Raw genomic sequence first — 25,303 nt, 5'->3', positions numbered from 1 at the left:
CCCTCTCCTTCAGGACTTAAGTTTGAAGAAAGCAAAACCCACAAAATCCAGGGTCCACCTCTCTGGAAGCCAGCACACACCCAAGGCCAACGGCGTGGAAAGGCCCATCCTTTTCTCCTCCTCAAGGCCAGACACATGGGATGCCAGAGGCTCAGATCCAGGAACCAAGAGATCCTGAATCAGATTTCACATAACTCTCGCCTGTTCCAAGGCTGCAACTGCAGAGATCAGCTCAGGTTTATTTTTAGGCGCTCCAGTCCTGTGCCTTTTTTTCCAGTAATTCTGATCAAACTTGTTCCTGGAATTCAGAAACAAGTTCAGCTCCTGTGTGTAAGATGCGACTCCCAGCAAAGATGCCAGGGCCATTAAAGGAAGAAATGACAGATGCTGGCGTCACTTTATCATTTTCTACTTTATTACTTCAAATTAACAACCACGATAAAGCTCAAAAAAGTCCAATATTTACACAGGAAAAAAGTACAAAATCCCCCCCAAAGTTCTTCAGGTTTTTTTTTGTTTTTTTAAATTACAAAGTAATAAAAAGTTTTGCTCTTTAATTAAAAAAAAGAGAGAGACAGTAAGAGGGGTAAATAAATTAGGAAAAAAACAGGGAGGAAAAATAAAGTGTTAAATAGAAAGGGTAAAAACAAACAAAACAAAGACTAACCCCACCCTCCCCGCCCTGCCAACAACCCATCGGCTCCACACTACAGTGACAGTGTGTCTGCTACAGGCCATAGGTCGCAGTGGTGATCATTGTGTTTCAAAGCCCCAAGCGCCACAAAGCAGCTTGAGTATTCCTAAATTATATTAAAAACAACTAAAGTGGGGGGGAAAGGGGGGGGAGACGGGTGGGAGAGGGCAGGAGGGGATTGTGCATGTATTGGTGGATCTTACTTGGGGTTGCATGAGGAGAGAGCAAGAACCATCGCTCTGAAAGAACTCCAAACTCCAGTTTCTGTGCGCCCTCTCTTCTCCTCAAGTCCCACACTCTCTCCGCAGGAATTAAAACAAGTTTTAATTAAAAAATAAAAATAGAAAAACACGCACAGCCAGACAAAAAAAAACGACCCCACTGCAGGGATGAGAAGTATATTTCTCCCTGTATGTCAGCTCCAACAATCCCATCTTCTGTGGGACCAGGTGCTTCTCCAAAGAGATCCCTCGGTGTGTGAGGACCACTTGGATCAGGGAAGGCTGGCACTTCTCCCAACAGCCAAAAAAGAAACCGCAGAGAAGCCACCCAAGGAAAGGAAGCCCGAGTCAATGATTAGGCTGTTGCCACAATTCCCCCTCACAGCTTAAAATGTGTTTAATGCTTGAGAAAATAAATTCTATAATAATAAAAATCAGACTTCTACCATCAAGTGTGGCTGGAATCTGATTCCCTCCTGGCCCACAAGGCTCCTGAAAAGAACAAAACAAAAAAGACCAAAAAAATACCTCACCCACCCACCACCAACCCCTGCCCTCAGAAAGAAAGGAGAGCAAAGTTTAAATTTATACGGCTAGAAACCATATGATTTGAAAACAATATTAAAAAGAAAAATTAAAGCAGGAGAGGATAGCCAAGAAGAAGATAAAAAAAAAGAGAGAGAAATCAAAACCAGGAGCAGAGAGTCAGGAGAGGGAACTGAGGGTAGCCAGCGGGGGCAGCGGGATAGGGCTGGGAGCAGCGCAGGTGCTCCCACGCGGCTCCCGCGGCGTCGCAGCTCCTCGGAGGCGCTCACACCAGGGACAGGCGGCCCTCGGAAACGGCTCACACCAGCGCGGGGGCACAGCTCGACTCCTCATCGTTGGCAAAAAGAAATTCTGTTGGGTTTTTTTGTTTGGTTTTTTTTTTGTCTTTTTTTTTTTTTTAAGGTTTTTGTTTTTTTTTTGGGTTTTTTGTTTTTTAAAAGAAAAATACAGTGAAGACACTAAAAAGAGAATTCAAAAGAGAGAAAAAGGCAAGAGATGTTAGGAGTAAAGGCTCTTCCCAGCACTTCTATTGCCAGCTGGAGTGTAACAAATCAAATCAGCCCTTTCTTCTACACTCCTGCCTCCCCTCAGAGTTACCTTGCCCAGCTACTGTCGTTTCCTCTAAAAGAGGCACTCAGTTGCTGCACAAAGTCTTGCACACTTGATTACCTGCTCAGCACCCTCCACCCCAACACTGTCACACTGCCAGAAAAGCATTCACGAGGAACTAACAAAATGGCTCCCCAGCCCAGCACCTTCTCCACCCTTCCTATCCTCTTGGAGCACTGGAAGCTACCTTTACACCTAAGACAATCTGTTCCCTCAAAGTTTTGGCAGCCAACCTTATTCTTCCCTCTGAAGCCAAAAGACATCTCAAAGCAAGGTGAAAGGAAAGGAAATATACCAATCCCCCATAACAACAAAGTCTTAGGGCTTTTTTTTCCCAGCAATTCCCTCCTCGGGGTTTCCCAAGCATGAGTACAGGCTCACCTAAGCAAACACTGGTCCAGTGGCAATTGCTCCTCACTTCCCAAGGTGATCAAATGGCACACTTGTCTACAAAAGAAAAGGAAGTGTTGCTAAGGGCTGGAGAGGAAAAATAAAGCAAAAAAGGCACCAAAACAGAGAGGCTGCATGTTTCTCTCAGAACACCCTCCCTCTCAAGAGTTTACTGCTTTGCTTCTCCAAACCACTGCGGTCTGGAAGACAGCAAGATGAAGGCTTACTCCAAGCAAAGCAGAGAGCTAAAATGGCAGTACTCAGCATGGCCTCCAGAAAATACATAACAGAAGAGCAAGGGTGTAACTTGGTACAACTCCCCTCACCACACCAGAAGCTTCCAGCTCATGTCAGCTCAGCAAATCAGGCAAAAACTGCTCTGGGGCCTGTAGACCTGGGACATCCAGGCCAAGGCCAGGAACACTGCAGCAGGAACTCACCTGTGATGCTGAAATCCGTGACACTTCTTGCCGCCCTGTGAGGTCAGATGAGGAGACGTTGGCAGGAGCTCCTCGGTGTAACCTCATGCTGACCTTCCGCTCCCTGTCCACTCTTGAGATTGCTCTGGGGGACGTGTTGCCTGTTGGGGCAGAGAAATGTCCAGACAAGAATATCAGTCAATAGCTTTGGTTTCCAGCCAACAGCAGGGGTGGCACCCTCCCCCAGCTCTCCCACCCCCCTCACCGGACTGCTGGATTCGGGAGGTGGGGGTGGAGGCCATGGGCTCGGTGACATTGCGAAGACGGTTGGCAGTGGCTCCGGCAGGAGGGCCGGGGGGCAGCGCTCGTGTGGCTGACCCTCGGAGCTGCCCCATCCTCTCCTCCCGCTCGTGCTCTCGCCGCTCCCGATCCATATCCTCAGGGTTCCGGGCTGCTCCCTGAGTAGAGAAACCCCAACACCACACACGGCTGTCAGGCAGGGGAGACAGCAGCAGCCCCAGACGGAAAACACATATTGCTCCATCATGCCAAGGAAGTGGAGCGGCATCCCCAAAATTCCCCCCATCACCTTCCTTTGCACCAAGAAAGGACCTCATTCTATTCCAAAATGAAATAGATAAGAAAGCATATGAACTACAGCTGTTATTGCAATCCACGTCTGTGTCCCAGCTACAAATATAGCTCTCTCCTGAAAAATTATCTCTACCTACCTCTAGCTATAGATTTACTGAAACAAGTGCTCTATCAGACACACTAATACAACAGTAACTATGCCCCCAGTTAATTATACACCAAACAACTCTGCCTCTTTTTCACTCTGCCTGGTCCCTCTGCTCAGGCTGTTCACCAGAGCTAAGCACAGACAGCAGGCAGTTTCCAACCTTCCTCCCCCATCTCCATGATACAAACCAACCCTGGTCCAGCCCTTTTGCCAAACACACTCACAAATTTAAGCATGTTCCAGTCAAATACGTAGTCATAGGAGAAGCCTTGGCGGTGGAAGAGGTTGCGGAAGAGTTGCCGCAGGTACGAGTAGTCAGGTTTATCATCAAACCTCAGTGAACGGCAGAAGTTGAGGTATGTCGAGAACTCAGCTGGAGAGAGCAGAGAACAGATGATGGCTCTGGTTTGCCAGCCACCCTCCTTGCTACCACCATGGAGCTGCTGCAGCCTTTCGGCAGCGGCTTGCTGGACCAGGGCAGCACAAACACAGAGCTGTGTAACACAGATGAGCCTGCTGGTGGCAGTGATTTGGCCGCCAAAAGGACCCCATCTCTCTTTTTACCAGAGAAAATGTTATGCATCTCTGTCTCAGCTTCTCCAAGCAAGACCTAGCAAGTCACAGTGCCTGCTGAAGGACAGTAAGAATGCAGGCTTAAAGGAGAGCTGGAGACGAGTTTTGGAAAGTTCAGCTCTGAACAGAAGTCCTCCTAGCTCAGTAGCCTGTCGTAAACAGTGGTCAGAAGTAGATGAGAGAAAGAGTGGGTTAGACACATCTGACACTTCTACTGACATTAGCCTATCACCTGCTTTCAGCTCCAGGAACCTCCTGATCTGGATGTAGTTCCTAACTCTTTAGTAATCCTCACACAATCTCTCTTCCACATATTGTCCCGTTTCTCCTCCAACTCCTGTAAGATTTAAGTATCTACAACATCTTTTGGGAAGGAGTTCCACAGGTCTCCACAATGGCTGTGTGAAGAACCACATCCTTTTGTTTTAAAGCTGGCAGAAACCAGCACTGTTTCTCTTCCAGTACAAAAACTGGGGCCACCAAATAATCAGCTCCCATCCAAACTTCTGTAGGCATAGCCAGAGAGAAGACTTCTATAATCTCTCTATCCACCTCTTTTTCCAGCAGACTCAATACTTGGACAGAAATCAACTCACCTCTGGTCATGCTTTTGGCCCTTTCCTCAGTTATACCATATCCTTTGTGAAACAGTGGGAAGGACCAGACTAGACAGTGCATGGGTTTATGCACATTGTTTGGGATTCTTTCCTAGTAATTCCTAATACTCCCTTTCCTCAGCAGCCACAGAGCACAAAGCTGATGTTTCCACAGAACCATGGATTGTAACTGCAACAGCTCATTGGTGAGTGGCACTGGTCAGCCAGAGCCTACTATTGTGCATGTGACCTGAGGAGCAAGACACCTCTCTGCTCTCACATACCTTACTCCATGTTTCCCTACAAAGAACTGCATTTGCCACTTTATGGCCTGGTTATTCCTGAAACTCCTCATTAAACAGAAAAAATGAATCATCAGCAGCATACCTTCTCAGCTCAATGCCCACCCTCCTTTAAAAGGCTAACCAGGTCCTGAAGATAGCCCCTCCTCTCAGCACTCTCATGCCATTGCTAATGTAAGGCTTGACTGTACACAAAAACTCACTTCCTACTTCTGGACCCGAACTGTACCACAACCACACTATTATCCTTCTCATCACCCATGTCAGCAGCACATCCTGGTCTGGGGTATTGGCACTGCCCTTTAGGATTCAGGATTCCAGGGGGTTTCAGCAGATGAACAAGCTAAGTAGCAGACAACACAGCCATCAAGATGAGAGCACTTACAAGGGTACCCTTTGCAGAGCACCTCGATGGGCGTTGACATCTTTTTCTCGCTGATCCTCTCGTACTTTTGGCGCTTGGTGGCAGCCTTGAGGCCCTGCCAGGGCAGCGAGCCCAGGTTGAAATACATGAGCACATAACCCAGGCTCTCCAGGTCATCACGGCGACTTTGTTCTGTGAGAAGTTACAAAGGGGCGAGGAGTGAGCAGCAAGCAAAACTGCTTTGGCAATCACGTAGCTTTGGAGGTGAACACTGAACGGAACAACCAACCCTCTCGCTTTTCTGGTAGATTTCTACAGATAGTCAAACTTGTAGAAGACATTCCATAGCAAATTCCTGTGATGATGGTCATGCCAGAGGAGCTAAGGTGCTCCTCTCCGCATACAGCCCAACCTACTTCATAACTAATGACTCTGACTACGTCCTCACTTCGACAAGCCCTAATTCACACAAGAATTTTACATCTCAAGAGCTGCTGCAGCAGCCCTGCCTACTTTGCTCTTCCCAGTCCCAGAGGAAGGGCACCTACACTTCCCCACCCAGAATGATTCTTCAGTCCAGGGATTAGTCATGACAGAGGTAGTCACAGATAGACAAAGCTAACAGAGGTAAGTCCAGCACAGCCCTTTGAAACACATCGTCTAATTAAACTGCTGATAGTCTTTAAGCAGGGCAGAAACAAGGAACTAGGGACCCCTTCTAGTAGTAAACAACTTTGTTGATAGTAGAAGCCTAACACGTAATGTGCAAAGATGTCTTTCCAGCTTGGTGACATTTTTCAAGCTGTGGAGGAAAGGGGCATACTTCGAAGAAAAAATTCCCCTCCAAATGAGGAATGACTGTGTAACTGGCATCACTACCAGCTCTACTTAGACCAAGGGTCACCCTTAAGATTCCATTGGAAGGATGCATCTTCAGATGCTTACTTATAAAACAAAAGTAGCTCACAAAAAAGACCCCAGCATTTCACATTGACCTTGTTCTCTGGAATAGCAAAGCCATTTTTAAGTTTCAAGCTAGCTCAAGAAGGATTTCATGCAGCACCTCAACAACTGCAAATATTGCCTGGTTAACTCCTCCCAACTCCTCCAACATTGCTTGCAAATTCATCTACAAATCTTCCCAAGATTGTCTTGTTCTCGTTTCCCTCCCAAATAAAATAAACACTTTGGAGAAAGTACTTTACATCTCCAGAAGAACAACTGACACAGATAACAAGCAAGCAAAATATGGCTTAAGGGAGAGCACAGGGATAGAATAAAGACTAAAGAGCTCCATCTATTAGATTAATTTACTACAGCACATTTTTCTGGATTCAGTGCCACATCCTGGAAGATGTTGCAGATTATATACTAATCTATGAGCTGTCAGTATCAGATCCATGCTACCACCTCTACCACCTGTCCCATTCAAAGGCCAGTAGATCACTACAGCTACCCCTTTTTCTTTTAGCTGAGCTGAATCATGACAAAAGAGTAGCTGCAGCAGGTCACAGATACACATATCCTCATGTAACAACACAAGCCGTGGGTCACAAGGCTCCTTCTTCCTTGTGAATCTCTCTCACAACTTCCTAGTTGTTTTGAGAACTCAGGGCTTGGCAAGTTAAAACTGTTGAGGGGGAAAAAAAGTACTGTGGTTGCAGAAGGACAGGAGGGTCTCATCACTCCGTAACTGATAGGAGAGATCATTTGGGTCAAAGCACATGAAACACCACAGAAGTGCCACATTCCAGGATGGTAGAGGAGAAAGCAGCCCTGCAGATTCCCAAAATGTCTTACTTTGAGCATGCAGAAATTACAGCATTTTTTGACCTCACTAACTTACTGTCTCAAGTTGCCCACTTTAAAGGGGCTAATACTTCCTAATCTTATCAGGCTACTGCCAAAGATAATTACATGACTGTCTGGGAGATACTTAGATGCTATGACAGGAACAGAGAAAAGAAACTCAGTTTTGCATTTAGCCTAAGGTTGGGATACGTGTACTCTCAGAGGGCTGCGATTACTCACCATGCATATCAAATAAACAAAACTAAACAATATTGGCTAATGACCTACATCCTTAGACAGGAGGCATGTGGAAATGGATTCAGAACACACACCCAGGGCTTGAAAGCACAGGAGACAAGGATAACCTCAGTCCTGCAGTCTTGCCAGCCCTTGACTTATCCAGGCTGTAGCTTTATCACCTCTAGCTGTGGCTTCTTGACTTGAGCGTGGTGGTTCCCCTCAGAGGAGTAGGGAAAGGCAGGGCAGGAACCAGAGAAACCTACTGAACAAGCAAATCAACCTTTCAGGAATAAATCAGGATGTTGCCTCCAAAATCCTGCTTGAACTCCGAACTGCTTAGGGCAGGCTGAATAACACACCTCCACTTGTGTGAAGCACAGCACTTTTGAGCACAGCCACCAATGCCATCCAGAACGGGATACATTCTGCAAACAGATGCCTGGTCACAGTCCTAGCCCTTTAGGGAAGGCCAGAATTAGAGACTTGAGATTAGGGAGCCTGAAGTCAGTGGGGGATGCTATGAGCCCTCACTGAAGGCAATGAGAAGGGTTAAAAACCAAAATGGGAAGCTAACTAGTATCCATTAGGTGCATGCAAACACGCCTCAACTGTGCCTTAACACAGCAATATGATCAAGGAAAAACAACTGCAAGCACAACACCTAATTATTAAAATGCCGAGCACTCTAAGTGTTTGACAGCACTGCACTCCCGATGTTTCGCACCTCACGTACACGTGGTCACTGCAGCCCACTCAAACAACCTCAGGGAGACTCACACCCCTGATGAGCCTGAAGTACCAACAGTCACAGTTGGGCAGCTACCTCAAAACATTGTAGCAGTAAAAGATCGTGAATTAAACCTTGGAGGAGGGTAAAGGACAACAGTTCCTACATCCCATTTCTTTGTTTCATCTTCAGTTACTATTACACATCTCCCAAAGTTTAATTACTTTTTTTTTTTTCAGGGTCAGGATACTAGATAACATTAAACAGCTAAGAGTAAGAAATAAAACTTTACCTCTACACACCAAGGAAACATTATTTAGTGTTACTACTTTCCACTTTTAGAACATGACAATCAATGACTAATTCTCACAGCATCCCTGGGCTGCAGGAAAAAAAGATCTCACTTTCAAGTTTAAAAAGACAAAGAAAAATACAAGTGACGTGAATGCATCCGCTGAGCAAGTCAGTCCAGAAGCAGGATTATAGTCATGACCTGTGATACCACACCGTACTTCCTCTCTCCATTTTATCCCAGCTCTCCTACAACGGGGGGGGGGGGGGGGGGGGGGGGGGGGGGTGTTTGAAAGCAAATTTTATGAAAAATGTCTTTTTCATAAGATACTCATCCTTTCCTCCCTCCTTCCCAAAAGCCCTTCCAATAGAAAACACAAGGTTGCCTTCCCACACAACCCAGCATGACCTCCCAAACCCAACCCACTCTGCAAGCAGCGTCCTGCCAGTTCCCTCCCACCCCCAGTGAGGCTCCCAGCCAGCCCACACCTTCATCCCCTTCCCAAAGCAGGGTCCTCAGAAGACAAGCCAGGGGTGAGTGGCAGGACAGGACAAGACATGCTTAGGCAAAGACCGAAGACTGAGGACTGGTTGCCTTGGACACAAAGTTCATGACAAAACACGTTTCTTTGCAGCCTAAACTCTATCCTGGCCCCCCTGTCCAAAGAGTGTTTTCCTCCACTCTGATCCTACCGAAGTGATGCTGCTCCCATGCAGAACTCCCTAGAAATCAGCTGTCTTCCCTGGAGCCAGCCCAGCTGCAGGCAGGCTACACCAAGTAATGTTTTCCTGATTACATACTCAGATCTGATCTTGCACATGCTGGACTAGACTTCCCCTTTTTCTCCCCACTGCATGGCAACAGCCTTTAAAAACACGCAAGAATCTGAAATGGGTGACAGAGGGCAGGATGAGCAGGAGGATTTACGCTCTGCAGAGCCTACACCAAAACAGTCTAGGACATTCATCTGGGAAGGCACTGCCCCCCCACCCCCTCTGTCACCCAGACAGGGACCAGCAGACTTCTTCCAAGACTGTCTTATGGGCACCCCGGGCATCTATTTCAGACGTTACAGGCTACAGTGGGTGCGAGGGACTCTCATCCCTAGAGCATGTGAAAATTGACTGGAATGCGTGAACCGAAGCCTGCACACAGTCCAATGACTCCCCCAACGGCAAGTCTCCAGCTGTGGAACCCTCCCCAATTTTGCCTCCTACTTTTTTCCCCAGTCACCAGGAAAAGAATGTGTTTCCTCCAGACATTGGAATGCCCAACCCTTAGCTTGCAAATTCAAATAAAGGCATTTATTCATTTGCTATTCCTGTCACACAAATACCCTGGCACCTGGTTCCTTCTCTCTCCCTAGACCACATTAACGTAACATTAAGAAAGAGAATTTAGTCTCTGAAAAGTCAAAAAATTCAGAGTGATGGTTCCCATGGCAATGCTGCTAACTCATAAATATCTCTGTCATACACCCTGTGGCAAGGTCTTGAGAAACAGGAACTCCAGCTGAAACCCAAACACCCCCACCCCCTTTCCTCCAGGCAAGTCATGTAACCTTTATGCCGTTCAGGGCAACTATCGGCAACGTGGAGATAATACACCCGAGACCTGTTGCGCAGAGTAACTCACACCCAGACTCTCCCCAATCAAAGGGCACAGAGAGAGCGGCGGCTGCACTCAGACCCATGGCATATGCAATTTGCCCTTGGATTACTGTTTAGACATTGTTTGCTCATCCTGACACACCAGTAGTAAAGGGCTAAGTTGGGGTGGAATGAATAATGAAGTCGTTCAAAAGCCACAAGCAGACATTTAGCCTCTCGTGATCAGTTCAGGCAGAACAGGCACACACAAAAGAATCGACAGACATAGCAGCGAGAATTATTTTGTGCATGTCTCCTTGTGGCAGTTACCATGGCTGTGGAAATCTTGACTGAGAATTCAATGGAGAGTCAGTTATATATATGCAGGTCAAGCCAAAATACAGAAGGCCAACTCAGAAAGCTCTACGAGAACTATTTTTATAACATGGAAGAGGTCAGGAGATTACAGCCCACTCTCAACACACAACACTCCCAATTTTTATATAAATAAAGCATTATCCATACAAAGTTATATAGTATTAAGCAAGGAAGATGGTGGGAAAAACTGCTTTATTTTCTACAGGGCAAGTATTCACTTTGGATATCTGAGAAATATTTGCAAAAGAGGGGAGAATGTAGGAAGAATGAGAACATGAAATCCTCTGAAAGCTGTTAGTTTAAAATCTTGCTCTGATTTTCAAATTCCCAGGTTAGGTTATATACTTGAGAAGAAGGGCCTCCCAGAGATATAAACAATCTGCAAGCACAGCAGATACTTCCCTGGGTCCAACAGGCATGACAGCTTCGGTGTTTCTGTTCCTTAAGAGTTGCCAGTCAATAGCAGAACCAAGTCAGCCTGTTCCAAACGGACCCTACAGTAACTAAGGAAGCCTCACACTGTGAACAAAGTTTAGCTTAAATTTAGCAGAGAAAGGAGGTCAAATGCTAGAAAGATGTTTTTTGGGCAGAGAATAGAAGAGAAAACTGCAAGAGGTTTTCAAATCCGTTCCTCACAGCCACCAGGGGCTGACTCCCAGGACAAGAGTTTGGGTGACTTCAGGAGGTTTAAGCATGGTGGGTACTAACCTGCACAAGGCTTTTACAAAAGATGGGATGATGGTCATCACCAGTGTAAGACCTGGCTGAACACTCAGCACTCTTTTCCAGCCTAGTTTCATCCCTTCAGTACTAACCACACACATTAAGGGCAGACCCCTACTTCCCTGAAGTTGCCTCACTGAGTTAGTGCAGTTCACAGACATGCATATATATTCTGAAGGCCTGTGACAGCCAATCCTCAATCACAGAACAGAGGTGTTCAGGCAGCAGAAAGCCTCCTCTCATTTCAGCTTCTTGTATATTTCCAGCACATCCCCATCCTCAGTGGTGGGTAACACCATATTGCAGTGGGCCTCCATCTTCCAGCTCTGACAGCTACAGAACAATCCCTAATGAATGCACTCAGAGGTCAAAAAGACAGGTTTCAACTGCACATATTCCTAAAGGCTCAGTGCTTGTGAATGTCTCCTCTACATATCTAATCAGCCTGCAAAAATTGTGCAAAGGCAGATTTAGTAGGAGCAGAGTCAGGAAGGTCACAGCCTTGATGCTCAACAGGGTCCCCTGCACTGAGCAGTGCACAAACACAGATCAGGAGACAATTTCTGTCTTCAGGAACTCAGAGTGCCACCACAGCAGCAGAAGTAACACAGGTGTAGCATTTAAGTTATTTGCCCACCATCTCAAGGCAGGTCAGCAGCAGAGTCAGGCAAAGAACCCGACCCCCTCCCTCTGGGGACATACAACCTCCCCTGGAAAGCCAGACCAAGAGGCAGCAGCAAGCAGGCTCACCAATTCCCAGGTGGGTGTTGATAGAGGCATAACGGGCTGTGCCAGTCAGGTTCTTGTTTTCCCGATAAGGGATGTGCTGGTGGGTCCGGGCATCCCGGTACTTCTTGGCCAAACCAAAATCAATGATGTATACTAGGTTGCCCTTTTTGCCAAGGCCCATAAGGAAGTTGTCTGGCTTCACATCCCGATGGATGAAGTTCTTGGAATGAATGTACTCAATACGGCTGATCTGGAGGAGGGATAGATTAAATAAACAGTGAGACAACCAAGAAACCAATTTATTTTAACTGCACCTGTTAAAAATAGTAGCCTGTCCAAGACACTGGCCCATCAGAGCAAGAAAAGGACACTTTGCATTGAGTATCGGTGATGACAGCCAAGGAAATGACACTCTCTGGACTCTGCAGGATCTGGAGATGGAATTCAACCCTGCACACCAGCCCAGACCTCACTCTGGGAAGGTCACCATAAACATCAGAAGGAAAGATGGGAAGCCAGTCTATAGGAACTAAAATTTTGAGCTTCAGCATTGACAGCTCACAGCTTTTGAACTTAACTGGGCCAGGAAAGGAACAGGTCTGTCCAGAAGAGTTAAGGATCTTGAACCCAGGGCTTGAGCAGTGGAATTAACATAGGTGCCAATAATTCATCATGCAGGCAAAAGTATCTATGTGTGCAACACTAACACAAGGCGAGCAGCAGGCAAAGGAAGGAGGGATGGAGATAAGGAAATGCCACCAGTGCCTAGGTTCCAGGCCCCCAACTTCATCAAGAAATAGAAAGCTGGCAGCCACTTGTGCTAAATGAAGAAAGCCTCAGATACAGCAGCTCTCAAGCAGAGGGGATGGGAGGGGAATGTGTGGGGGGAAGAGGCATGGAAAAGGAGAGTAGGCACAAATGCTTCAGAGGAAACTTACCATCTGGTCTGCCAGCAGCAGAACTGTCTTGAGACTAAATTTGCGGGAACAGAAGTTGAAGAGATCTTCCAGGCTGGGCCCCAGGAGTTCCATCACCATCACATTGTAGTCCCCCTCTGCTCCACACCACTTAATGGAGGGGATACCCACTGGGGAAAGAAAAAGATTAAGGCCGGGAACCAGAGAGAATAGATGTTGAATCCCCTGCTGAGAAGATCATGTGTAACACCAAATAATTTCTTTTCTAAAGCCCTCCAGAATAATTTCCTTCTCCAACCACTCCCCCAGCCCCATCCTTTCCTTCCCATCTCACCTCCTCCCTGCATCATCTTGTAGAACTTGCTTTCAATGTGGAGCTGGGGATGCTTGGTTTTGACACATTCCAGTTTGATGGCCACCTCTTCACCAGTTGCAATATTGGCTCCTGCATAGGAATGAGAGTGAAATGAAGATTGCACAAGCGTCTACTGAAGTTAAACACTTTTAACAAGGCCTGTAAAGATGCCAAGACCTTGAGATTCGCCCTGAAATTTATTCTCTGTGACAGAAATGAGATTCAGCCACTTCAACTTCATATGGTTTCCAGCACTGCCATTTTTAAATGCAAGCCCAGAGAGAGGCACATGAATAGGAAACCTGATCAGATCCTGGAGTCAGTCTAGAACAACAATGCTACACGTGAACTGCCTTGTTATCTCAAAAAGTGACTGACTTTGGAAGGTCAATCTGCACATATCAACAGTTCCTAAACTGAGTGGAAGTTGTAGCTTCCTCAGATCATAAACCTAGCCCCTGAACCCAAGCAGCCCTCAGGCAGTGATACGAAGTATCTCTTCCCCAGAAAAATTACTGGTTACCTCAGTTACATCATTTCAACACAGCCAATTAGTTCAGGAGGAGACATTACTAACAGGCCGGCTCTCTGTTTTCTCCACAGCACTGACCTGCTCAATACAGACAATTTCTAAATCCCCAGCTTCTCCCTCTCCGGAGGGTTTTAATAATACCTTTATCTTTTGCCAACACAGAAACATTTGCTATATCACAAATTAGAAGCATGAAGAAATAAGCAGAATCCGGTCCTGAATTAAGCTGCCTGGACACCTTTATTGAAGGCATTGCTAGATACTTTGCAAGGACACTAAACCACCACCCCACAGCTTCTCTCTGCAAACAACTGAGCTGCCAGCTGCAAAAGCCAGCACTGTGGTCCCAAAGTGCACTGTCAAAGAAGGAACAGGCTGCTCCTTTTCTTGTACTAGCTGAAAGGATTCCAGATGTTTCACATCATCCTAAAATGGAAAGAAGGAATATCTGTACACGGGTCACGGGAATGACACTCAAGACTTGCTTTTCTCCTCCCCCACCATGCCCGCTTCACACACTCTGACAAGCCCTTCCTCGTATCTGGAACTATCAGAAATTGCACTAAACACAAATCAGAGAGCAGCCCTGATCACAAGCAGCTTATGAACACTGTCACAAAATAAACTACTCCAGAACATGCGTGCCAAACATGAGCTGGAGTCAAAGGTGATGTTTTGCAGATATCCCACAGCTAGTTTTGATAGGTCTGGCTAATTTGTGCCTCCTGAACTCTGTGATAAGACTTTAAGAGTCCACAAGGACAAGCTGCAGATAAATCTCTTCATTTATCCTCTTTCACACACCGCCTACACAGCCAGGGACCAAAGAAAAGAAGGAAATGTTCACACAACTGGATTGCTTCTCCCCATGGATCCAAAAGAGATCCATCTCCAGCTGAAGAGTTCTGGCTTGTACACAAAGTTAGCCAAGAGCTGCCTGCTAGCAAAAACACATGATCTAGATGCTGCAGTGCTGGGTTGAGACAGACAAGCTGCTAGGAATTTGTAAGAGAGCAACAAAAACGATCGGGGCCTAGAGGGATTGATTTACTAAGGAAGATTAAAAGAGCTAAATATGTAACATAGACAAGAGATACAACTAAGAAGGGTGGGGAGGAAGAATGGGACATGACAACAGTCTACAAATATTTGAAGGCTGTAAACACTAAGGAGGGAGAGGAATTATTTAGGGTGCTCTGAGGGAGAGGAAGGAGGAGCAATGGGATTAATTTAATACAGATTTCAACTCAGGATCCAGGAGAAGGGAAAGGGGAAAAGCCATCCTGAGAGGTAGAAACATTTGTCCAATGCTTACTTTTGAAAAGATGCTGGCATTTTCCACTTAAAAAGTGGCAGCCAGAAAAACAAGTCCGTACATTCCCTTCACTCCACCAGAGGACCCTTCTTAAAAGCACCAGGTGGTGCAAGTAGGAAAAGAGTAACAAAGGGACTAGTATCCTTCCACCTTTCAATATAGTGTTCAACCACCATCCCTCATCCAGCGTGGAGACACCCAGGGCATCCAAAAAACATAAGAGTACTTCTTTGCCTCGTCCCTTCCCCATGCCTATGTGAAGACTTTCCTCCAAATCCTCTGAAGCAGCTCCCTTGTCTGCTCCCCAGGGAGAATTTTTCCCTCTCCCAAGACATTTTCTGACACACAAGCAATGATGAGTCTCCCTGACGTTTTGCAGCATTAGCATTTTGAATGAACCTGATTCCCAGAACATGAACGACGGAAACACGAATGAGTTTTCATCTCCACATTACCCTGTGTGTTCAGAAACATGGAGATGCATCCATGACTGGGCTTTCTGCAGGTAGGGAGTGTTATCTGTGGGGAAAGCAAGGGTAGGCATCAAGAAGACTCAGATTCCTCAAAACGTGATGATGCAATTCAGATGGCCTTCAGCCCACACTCTTCATAGCCCAAACACAGGTGCTACTTAGAGAGAGAAGAAACAACCCTGTGGCCAAGAAGAGCACAAGCAGAGGATGGTTTGGGCTGGAAGGGGCCTTAAAGATCACCTAGTTCCAACACCCCTGCCATGAGGGGCACCTTTCACTAGACCAGATTGCTCAGAGCCCCATCCAACCTGGCCTTGAACACTTCTAGAGATGGGGCATCCAGAACTTCTCTGGGGTACCTTTTCCAGTCTCTCACCACCCTCACAGAAATTAAGAATTTATTCTTAATACCTTATCTAAACCTTTTTAAGTTTAAATTCATTCCCCTTGTCCTATCAATATGTGCCCTTGCAAAAAGTCTCTTCCATTCTTTCTTATAGGCTTCCTTCACAAGGGGAAGGCTGGAACTAGGTCACCCCAAAGCCTTCTCTTCTCCAAGGCTGAACAATCTCAATTCTCTCAGACTTTCCAATTCTCTCAGACTTTCCTCATAACAGAGGTGCTTCATCCCTCTAATCATTATTGTGGTCCTTCTCTGAACCAATCTGACCTATCCTTTGCTATCAGGGGGTCACTGTCTGAACTCTTTAGGCTTGTTCCCTTTCCAAACCCCATCATACCTTCAAGTTGCTCCCTGTACTATTTCTTGGCTAGAGATCCACAGAGATCGAGACCAACACTAGCAAGGAGGGAATTTAAGGGCAGGAGTCTTTCTGATCCTTTGTTCCATGCTTCGACCACCATCTTTCTTAAAGCTACAAGTACAAAAGCAACAGTTCTGTGCTCTCTTTACAGGCTGGAAAGCACCGTGTTTCAGACAAATGCAGCAGAGTCTGCTAGCTTCAGCCACTCGAGAGACTGAAAGTAGGATGGGGGATAATTCCTAACATCCTCCCCCAGTCTCGCTGCGCTGTGGGGGCTGCACAAATTCAACTCATTCATCACAAGCTCTTTGAAACGGGGCCCCGGGGACAGAGGATGTCACTGGCTGAACAGGATCTTTTCAGAGTGGAATCCTGACTGCATGTCTGATACAATAAACACCGCCCTCCCGGAGCATCGGGGGCAACAAGCAGAGGCCCCGCACTCCCCACCGCCTGTGCCCCTCTCCACAGCCTGCCGAGGGAAGAATGGAGGGCTGGGAACAGATGGATGAAGGCAGATAGGGCGAGAGAGAGTTAACAAGCCAGGAAACAAAGGGAAGGCACTCCCCTCCCAGCAAGGGAGGAGCCTGCCACCAGGAACTGTCCCCAGCCAGCTCAGGTCCCAGCATGCTTTGTCTGCCCAGCTCCTCTCCACCACCAGTGTGCATCCTGGCCAAACGATTCCTACGCGTCCAGCAACCCTGCCCTGCCTCTTGGCCAGCACCTCTGACAAAGCACCTCCCCCTCCAGCGGCCCAAAGGTCTCGGCAATTCTTCTGCCAACTGGGTTTTGCTCTTCGGAACGAGGATTTCTAGAGGTAAATGGGCTAGCCAAGGCTCATGGGCAGCCTGATCTCATTTCCCACCCTCTCAAACCAATGGGGGGAAAATATTCCACTTAGCACACCTATCCCTCAAAGTAGGGCATGGAAGGAATGTGCTTCAAGACCCAGCTAAGGATTAACACAGTCCATCCTTTGTGTCTACGCATGTAAAAATCCAAGTTTCCTTCTGACAGACAAAAATCCTAAAACAAACCCCAAAGAGGTCAGCACACAGCACCCACTGGTTACAGAGCAGGTGAAGGTAGTAACACCCTGAAAGAGAGAAGCTGAGGATAAACCATACAGCCCCTGCTAATCCTCAGAGACAGACAAGCCCTGCTGTGTGTCCACACCATTATCAAAGGAGAGAACTGGTGCAGGAGAGAAGTCCCCGTGAAAGAGTCCTTGTGTCTGCAGAGCAGGCTGTGAGAGCACAGCACGAGCACAAGCGTCCTCCAGACGCACCACCACAGACTACATGCCCAATCCCTCCAGGCTGGGGAGTCACCCAGGCTCCATGAAGTCTCGCTATCACTGCTTCAAAACATGCTGGCTTGCACCTCAAGGAACATCACAAGGGCTTTGATACTGCATTCAAGTAAGTTGGTTGAATCCTGCTGTGCTCACCACACTGGGGCACTGGGCTTTCTGTGTTTGGTGAAAGGCAAGGCAGGCACAACCCCCTCACCAGGGGCTATTTTCCATACCAAATTTGCACAGGTGGATGACCTGTTACATGGTAGAGAGCAATACAGGACCAGGCCTTTCTGCTCAGTACCTCCTCTTTCTCTCCCCACATGTACCCCAGATGTTTAGCAAGATCCTGATAATTTACACTGTCCTAGAGAAGTCCAGAATGCTTCAAACCCTAGCATAGGTGGAAAATGCTGTGTCTGAGCTATCACCCCTGAATCCTAGCACCTGGGAATCAAAAGCACTGTCACCCAAGACACTAACTGGTTGGAGGACCACAGAGGAGCGGCATACAGGAACAGGCTGCAGTAAAGGCAGCACACGCTGGAACTGGGATCCCAGATCCATTATTTGCCATCTTTGTTCATGTTCTGGATAAAGGTGGCAACAAAGCCTGTTACTGATGATTCCCATGGGACACTTAATCAAGAGGGGCAGCCAACACCAATCAAGAGAGAATAATAAAGCAAGAGGGAACTGGAGATAAAAAACAGAGGTTGAAAATAGACGGTGATTTACAATCACGGGAAAACGTAATCTGAACTAGAGGTATTCAATAAAAGGGATTTGGGGAGGGATGAGAAGATGTTGGAGATCCTAGAAGAGGTCTCCTACGATACAGCTGACAGTGCATTAAGGCCAATTCTGTAACCTGATAGTGCTGGTGATGGGGAAAGCCAAGGAGACCCAGAGCAGCCTATGCAGAGGCATCACATTACAGCTCACTCGAGGGTAGTCCTCCACTGCCAAGCACTGGAAATGCCACACCTCAAAAGCAGTGTTGGCTCCAAGCTGCTCAGCAGATGAAGAAACTAGGAAAAATTGAAGGACCAGCAAAAGTGAGGAATGGTGGATGTACTGGGAAGCAAAACACAACTCAATTGAACAAATTAACAGTCAAGGAGCACATGAGGACCACCTGCAAGTACACAGAGAGTGTGGACACCAAAGCAGAGGGCAGCCCTTCCGCTGGCCTGCAGGAGCACAGCAGAACAGGCAGTGGTGAGAACCAGAGACAGGTAACTCCAGCTCTCATGGAGGGATCGAGCAGGCTGCTGGGTAGTCTCGCCACTCTGGCCCCACATGGTTTGAGCCAATAAAAAACATGAGCAGGCAAGCATCAGGGAACATATCTACACAATCAGCACACTGGCTTGGAAGAACTTCTACCCAGGTGATCTGCTGTGGTAACAGGAAACCCAGCACCTCTTGGGCTCTGTCCACTGAGCTTCCAGCTCAGGTCATTCCAGACATTAACTCTAAATCCCATTACAGATCTAACAGATCTGAGCCCCAGGACTTCAACCAGACCAGGCTCTCTGACCTGTTTTACATCTCCTGTCTCAGACCTTTCTCTTACAGGTCCTGGACCACCTCTTCCACTACCAATCTTCCCAAAACTGTATTCCTTCTATCCTTGAAGGAAGCTATGTCCTCCCTTTCCACCACACGCTCTGTGAACAGAGTTTAAACCCACACACACCCAAGCTCAAGAAAGGGAAGTGAGAACACTGGAATAGGGTGTGTGACAAATATGCCCCAAACAGTCCAAATCTAAATCAGTCTGATCAACCACCGCTGTGTCTTCAGTATGTGGTAAGGCAAAGCTGAGCTCATCCCCCTTTCCTTGCCATGAGAAGGCCAGCAGCCACTAGCAGTATTCCATTAGTTTTTTCTCTCTCCACCCCTTCCAACCTTACATAGTGTCCACAAATACCAACAGGCAAGAAAAACAACCCCAAAACAATGATGTAATTGAGAAAACCAACCTTTAGACAGATTCTCACACTCACCTAGGTAAATGTCTCCAAACGAACCACTGCCAATCTTTCTGCCCAGCCGATATTTGTTTCCCACTCGAAGCTCCATGGTTCAGTCGTGCTAAGAAAAGAGGCACAGAAAGAGCAGTGTCAGAGCAGAAACAGGAAGTGATTCATGTAAGACTGCAGAAGAGACTTCCCCACTTCACCAGAGGCTGAGTAGTTTTAAATCTTTAAATACTTCACTTTTTCATGGCTTCTAACACCTCTTCTGATCTCCTGAACTTCCAGGGACGTCATGAGCAAGAAACACTGCAAGAACAGAACACTCTCAAGCATGTTTTTCCCGTGTTCCCATTATTAGAATGAAGCATGATTGAACCTCCTCCCCACCTAATTGCTCAGAGACTAGGAAGGGGTTCAGGAAACCCCTTCTAAGAATGTTTCAGTGTGTGATCACGCCACTCTAAAGAGGTACTGCTTCTTGTACCTTACAGTACCTGGCACTGGGAGAGAAGTACCTTGTGAGACACCAGAAGTGTCAGGCATAATAAACCCTGTGAGGAGTTTCCCCCTGACCCAGCCCTACTCCAACACCTTGGTGGTGGTGGTGAAGCACAGGACCCAAGGGCTGTGTGGGACAGACAAACTGCCAGGAGAAAGCGACTCCATCTCTCCTAGGCAGGGGCCAGCACAGGGGACAGGGAGGAGACATCCCACTGAACTGAACCCTGCCAGGAACACCCCTTGCTCATCTCCACACGCTTCTGCTGATGTGATCACCACCTCCTTTGGTCTACCTGAGCCTCTCCAACTCTCTTGCCTACCTAGGTGTGCCAGCTGTTTGTTTTTAGCAGCTCAGGCCTTTCCTCATCCCTTTACTTGAGATGATTAGCTAACCCTTTGACCTGATATACCACATCAACATGCCCAGGCTCAGCCTACTCACCTTCCACAGAAAACCAACTAGGTGGAAGGACCACAGCCACAGAGTTTTGTTCTCTTTGCCAACCTCAACTTCTGCTGCAAACACCTAGGCCAAACACAGCTCCAGCAGTTCCCATCTTAACAGCCCCCTTTCTCTTGCCTCTTCTGTGGCCACCAACTTATTCTAAGAACCACATCTCTTCCTGAGACAGACAATGTGTCTCCTTTTAGAGGGATTTGCCACAGTCCTAATTTATGCAATGCCACATTATTAGCGTACAAAATGCAGACACAGAGCCTGTTGGGGACAGGAAAGGTGAGGAATGATTCATGTTTTCACAAGTGGGAGCGAGGAACTTTCCCTTGCTGGAGCTTGGTGGGAAGGAAGCATCATTGAAGGAAAGAAGGGAGAAAGCCTTGTGAGGCAGAAGTACAAAAAAATAATCTCAGCCACAGGATTCTGAGCATACTATAAACCCAGAGCTGCTTCTCCTGCCCCAGGAGATGGGATTACAGAAAGAAGAATGGACGGGCTGCGGAGATGTACAGGGAAATAATCCTATCAAGGCATTCAGGGGACATTGTGAACCCTGAAAGCAGAGCTCCAGTCACCAGAAACCACACACAAAACACTCAGAGGTGGAGTCCCCTCACCTAGCATTTGCTTATGCATGTGGGTTTCTGGGCATCTGAAGTCTACAAAACCCTGTGGCTATTTCTGACTTTCTTACTACCAGGAATGTAGGCAGAGCCTTGGGAACTGAACCAGGAGGCAGGCGTACCTGGGTGAAGGTGCAGCAAACAGACATGATTTTTATCCGCTGCCTGTTGTTCCGTATAACCACATTAACATACATCTGACTTGCTTACACTCCTACTCCAATAAGCGATCAAAGGTCTGTGTCCCCGGGAACCCATCACACCACTGTCAAGAAGACAGCTCTCTATCCTCCTTCCTTCATGGAGTGTTTACCCAGGCCTGGGAACCCCGAACATCTCCACTTGAGTCCAATTCCCAGCTGGGGTGAGCACAGCCGAGCACAAGGCAGAGGCCAGGCGAGAGGTCCCAGGGGGGTCTGCGCCGCACTGGGACGCAGCAGGTACTGCACTGCAACACCACAGTCCCAAACCTAAATTCGGACCCACCCTTCTGGGACAGGCAGGAGCCAGGTTAAGAAGGGTTTCTCACACAACGAGGCAGCAGCCCTTGTAGCTGATTAAGCAACAGGCTCCAAAGGGGAATCTAAAAAATGCTCTGGGGCGCGGGGGTGGAAGCAGGATAATGGAGTAAAAAAAATCATGGTCTCACACAGCTGTCATTTTGCCTTATCTCCCCCCCAACACACATACATACACAAGTGTGAGTAGAAAACCTGGGCTGAGGATAGCCAGAGAGCAAAAGACCAGATTCCTGGTAAGAGGGCAGGACATACACACATCCCACCCCCTCAACAACTGCTCCAGGAGTACAAACATCTATCCTATTTGCTTCTATTTCACACGTGTACCCCCACCACCATCTACAGCTTCCGCCCTTTATCTCCTCATCTTCAGGTCTACTGTTACAAGAAAGAAAATTGTACCCACAAAATATATATTCTTATACGTGAAATTTGTATCACCCCTCTAGGTATTTTTTATACATGTAATATTTAAAAAGCCATCCCTCCTTCCCAGCCCCCCCTCTACAGCCTTAACCCCCCCAGCCCTGCCACCCTTCCTGCACTCTACAGCCAAGGCAGCATTCCCAGGGGCTGCAGGGCAATCATTTAGTTAAACCATTTAGTTTTCCATAAGGGATTAACACACATACAACCTCAGAGCGAGAGTGTGCTCTGCATGAGCGTTTGCATACGTGAATATCCAGTACTACACAGCCTCAAAAAAATAATAATACTATCCAGCCGCCAGCGCTGCTTCCCCACACACACCATTTTGCACCAGCCCCTTTTATATAATATAAAATACCCACGTACAGGCACAAAGGCCATTATATAAACACACGATAAGAGTTGATATCACATTGCTGTGCCAGCAACGATGGCGACCAACGATGCAGGGACCATCTGGGGGGGAGGGGGGGGGCCATCAAGAGGGGCTGGGGGACAGAAGGGACACCTCTGTCCCACCCGAGGGGGTCGGGAATGAGAAGATGCCCCGTCTAGCAAAAGCCATACAAAACCAAACCCACGGCTCCATAATGGAGGCTGCCGATCCCAGCACCGCTCCAGCTTTCAGTGGAAGTGTAGGGAGTGGGGGCTGCTTTACCCATAGACCATTAAGGCTTTACACGGCTTTTTTTTTTTTTTTTTTTGGGGGGGGGGGGGCGGGGGTGTGTGTTTGAAGGGGAAAAAGGATAGGATGAGAAAACAGTAATTTGAACTGGCTTAAAAATCTGAAGGAAAAAAGAATAAAAATATATTTTGATTGAAATGCAAAACACCAATCCCCTCCAGACCCTTAGACACTTACAGAAAGGAGACCAGCAAATAAGATGGGGGGAGGAAAGAAACCCCAAGCACAGAGCATTTGAACTACATTTGAGGAAGAAATAGCCACAACAGGAAAACAGGAAAGGGGGGACACACACCATAAAATATAATAATAAATGTGTCCCTTACACCCCCACCCCCTACAGGCAAACACTACGCGAAGACAGCCGTACCCGGGCTGTTATTTTTCCGGGTAGGTAACAAAAAGCTGCCACCCCCGGGAACGGCGCTGAACTTCTCCTCGTCCCCCCACTCGCACCCGGCCTCGGCCATCGACCCCCACCCCTACCGCCTCCCACAAGAGGAAACATCGACCCCACAGTCCCCCCAAACGCAGACACCCCTTCTCCGCCGAAGGAAGCGATGAGGGGGGCCGGGGAAGGAGACCAGGAGCATCACTGAACGGAAGGAGTGGGGGGCTCAATCCCCCGGGGGGCGGCCCCCCGCCGGGAGCCCCGCAGACTCCCGCCGGGAGCACACGGCACCCCCCTCCTCGCCCGGCCCCGCCGGCAGCCAGGCAGGGCCCCGGCAGGCGGAGAAAGGAGAGAAGGGGGAACCCCCCCCCCAAAAATCTGCCGGTGGCGGAGGGGCGACCCCCTCCCCGCGCCCCCACAAAGGGGCTTTTGTCCCCCGCGCCCCCCCGGCCCGGCGCATCGCGCCCTGCCCTCCCCTCCCCCGCCCCCTCCCCCTCCCTCCGCGCACACAAAGAGCCGGAGGGGCCGCCTTTCCCCCGGGGTTTGCGCCCCAAGATGCGGGCGGGCGCCCCCCATACCCACCCTGACGGGAAGGGGGCCGTGTGGGGATGCTGCTCCGCCGGCTGTCAGGGGGCCAGGCGGCCGCGGCGGGGAGGATGACGGAGGATTGGGGAGGGCTGGTGGCGGCCGTGCCCGGCGCGTCCCTCCTTCGCTCGGCTCGGCGCGGCGCGGCGCTGCCTGCCGCCTCCCGCCCGCTCGCCGTCCCCTCCAGCCGGCGTGTGCTCGGCACAGCCCGGCGCTCACCCAGTTTCCATTGAGCCCCGGAGCCAAACCCACTGATGTCACCCAACGCAGCCCCGGCCCTCCTCCTCCTCCGCCTCCTCCTCCGCCCGCCGTTAAAGGCGCAACCGCCGCCGCTCCCGACGCCTTCCCAGCCACCGTCCCTCACCTCCGGCGAGCGAGGCAGACACACACGGGCTCGGCTTTGGGGGCCGCGACCCCCTAAAGGTTTTTCCTCAGAATGGAGCACAGCCCACCCATGGCAGCCCCCCGCAGCAGGGTGGCCCCGCACGGGAATGATTAAACGAGGGTGCTGGGTCCCATCGCGCTGGTAGCTGATGTCAAGTGGGGCTCCATCAGGAAGGCCCCACACTACTCAGGGCTCCTCAGCCCACGCCCCTCAGGAGTGGGGATGCCCCTTGGGTGAAGCACCTACAAAGCCACATAAATATCGAAGCATGAACATAAACCCTAATGTGGAAATGCACACAGAGGTGCACAGCGCACCCACCAACAGATGGGTGCAAAGCTGGGGCTACCCCCCAGACGCAGGGGTGTTTGCGGGCCAGCTGGGCACAGCAAGTCCCAGAGCACCTCTGAAAGCCAGCTGAGTCAGGGGGAGCAGCCAGGATGTATCAGACCTATATGGGGAGTATAGGAGCAGAGCCTGGGCTAGGGAACTCTTTGGGGGCTTCTGGGAGATGGGGGCTGGATGTGCAAAGGAGCCAGTGGAGGTGCTGTTGAGAGCTCTGGGAACAGGACTGCAGGAAAGGCTGGAGGCCAGCAGTGTGAGCTGGAAGGGACAGAGGGTCCTGTGGAGCAAGAGCCAGATGCTGCCCAGCTTTGGAGGCAACTGGGATGCTTCACCAGCGTCCAGGAGCTGCTCTAGCACAGGCATCCTAAAGTCAAGAACCCCAGTTCCTGCAGCTGGAGATAAGTGTGATGGGGAAGAGCTCAGGAGCCCCCACACCAGAAGAGCCCTTAGGTGCTTCTAAGCCAGGCCCCTGATGTCACCTTCCAAACGTAAGCACGGGCTGTCGGCACCAAGAGGCCGAAGCTGCAGCCGTGCTGGCACTGTGTGCTGCAGAGAGCAGTCATTGCCCCAAATTGTACCGAGATGAGGGGCTACAGCCTTCTGAGTGCCACTGCCAGCCGGTGCCTGTGCTGACTTGACAGTTCACTGAGACCTGGGAATTGTTCCACTTTTATGTAAGCCTTTGGGAACCAGTACTGCTTCCCTCTCCCACTGCTGGGCCTGCTTTATTACAGAACTTTGCCAGCACTCGGAGAATTTAAAATTTAATTGAGTTTTTTGTAGTAATGACATTTCCTTACACATGCTCCATTGAGCCT

The 25,303-nt window shown here is 48.7% G+C and overlaps 1 protein-coding gene across 4 annotated transcripts; it reads right to left on the bottom strand.

The window, feature by feature from the left end:
- Positions 1-701: 701 nt before the first annotated feature.
- Positions 702-23,978, bottom strand: CSNK1E (casein kinase 1 epsilon). Of its 4 annotated transcripts, none has more exons than XM_084205483.1 (11): positions 23,753-23,978; positions 19,591-19,678; positions 13,177-13,287; positions 12,864-13,012; positions 11,947-12,175; positions 5,478-5,648; positions 3,846-3,994; positions 3,145-3,337; positions 2,897-3,040; positions 2,452-2,512; positions 702-1,789 (listed from the first exon to the last, which is right to left on the bottom strand). In XM_084205483.1, exons 2-11 carry the CDS (start codon positions 19,664-19,666, stop codon positions 1,621-1,623), a joined length of 1,452 nt encoding a protein of 483 aa, XP_084061609.1. In that variant the 5' UTR covers positions 19,667-19,678; positions 23,753-23,978; the 3' UTR covers positions 702-1,620. The 4 variants fall into 4 exon arrangements, with proteins under 4 accessions (XP_084061609.1, XP_084061610.1, XP_084061611.1 ...); XM_084205484.1 differs by having other exon boundaries at positions 1,656-1,919; XM_084205485.1 differs by having other exon boundaries at positions 1,656-1,919; positions 2,452-2,517; positions 2,901-3,040.
- Between the last annotated feature and the right edge of the window lie 1,325 nt (positions 23,979-25,303).

This window comes from Fringilla coelebs (assembly GCF_963513975.1).
Source record: "Fringilla coelebs genome assembly, chromosome: 5".
NCBI classification, from domain to species: domain Eukaryota; kingdom Metazoa; phylum Chordata; class Aves; order Passeriformes; family Fringillidae; genus Fringilla; species Fringilla coelebs.
Note: the sequence above shows the minus strand (reverse complement) of the source record. Positions and strands in the feature narration are given on the sequence as shown.

Bases quoted from the DNA above. Each gene is read 5' to 3' on its own strand.
- CSNK1E (XM_084205483.1), bottom strand. From the start codon at position 19,666: ATGGAGCTTCGAGTGGGAAACAAATATCGGCTGGGCAGAAAGATTGGC. The intron at 13,013-13,176 runs GTGAGATGGGAA...TTCTTTCCCCAG, and splicing joins CAAGATGATGCAGGGAGGAG to TGGGTATCCCCTCCATTAAG. The intron at 12,176-12,863 runs GTAAGTTTCCTC...TCCCTCCTCCAG, and splicing joins TGCTGCTGGCAGACCAGATG to ATCAGCCGTATTGAGTACAT.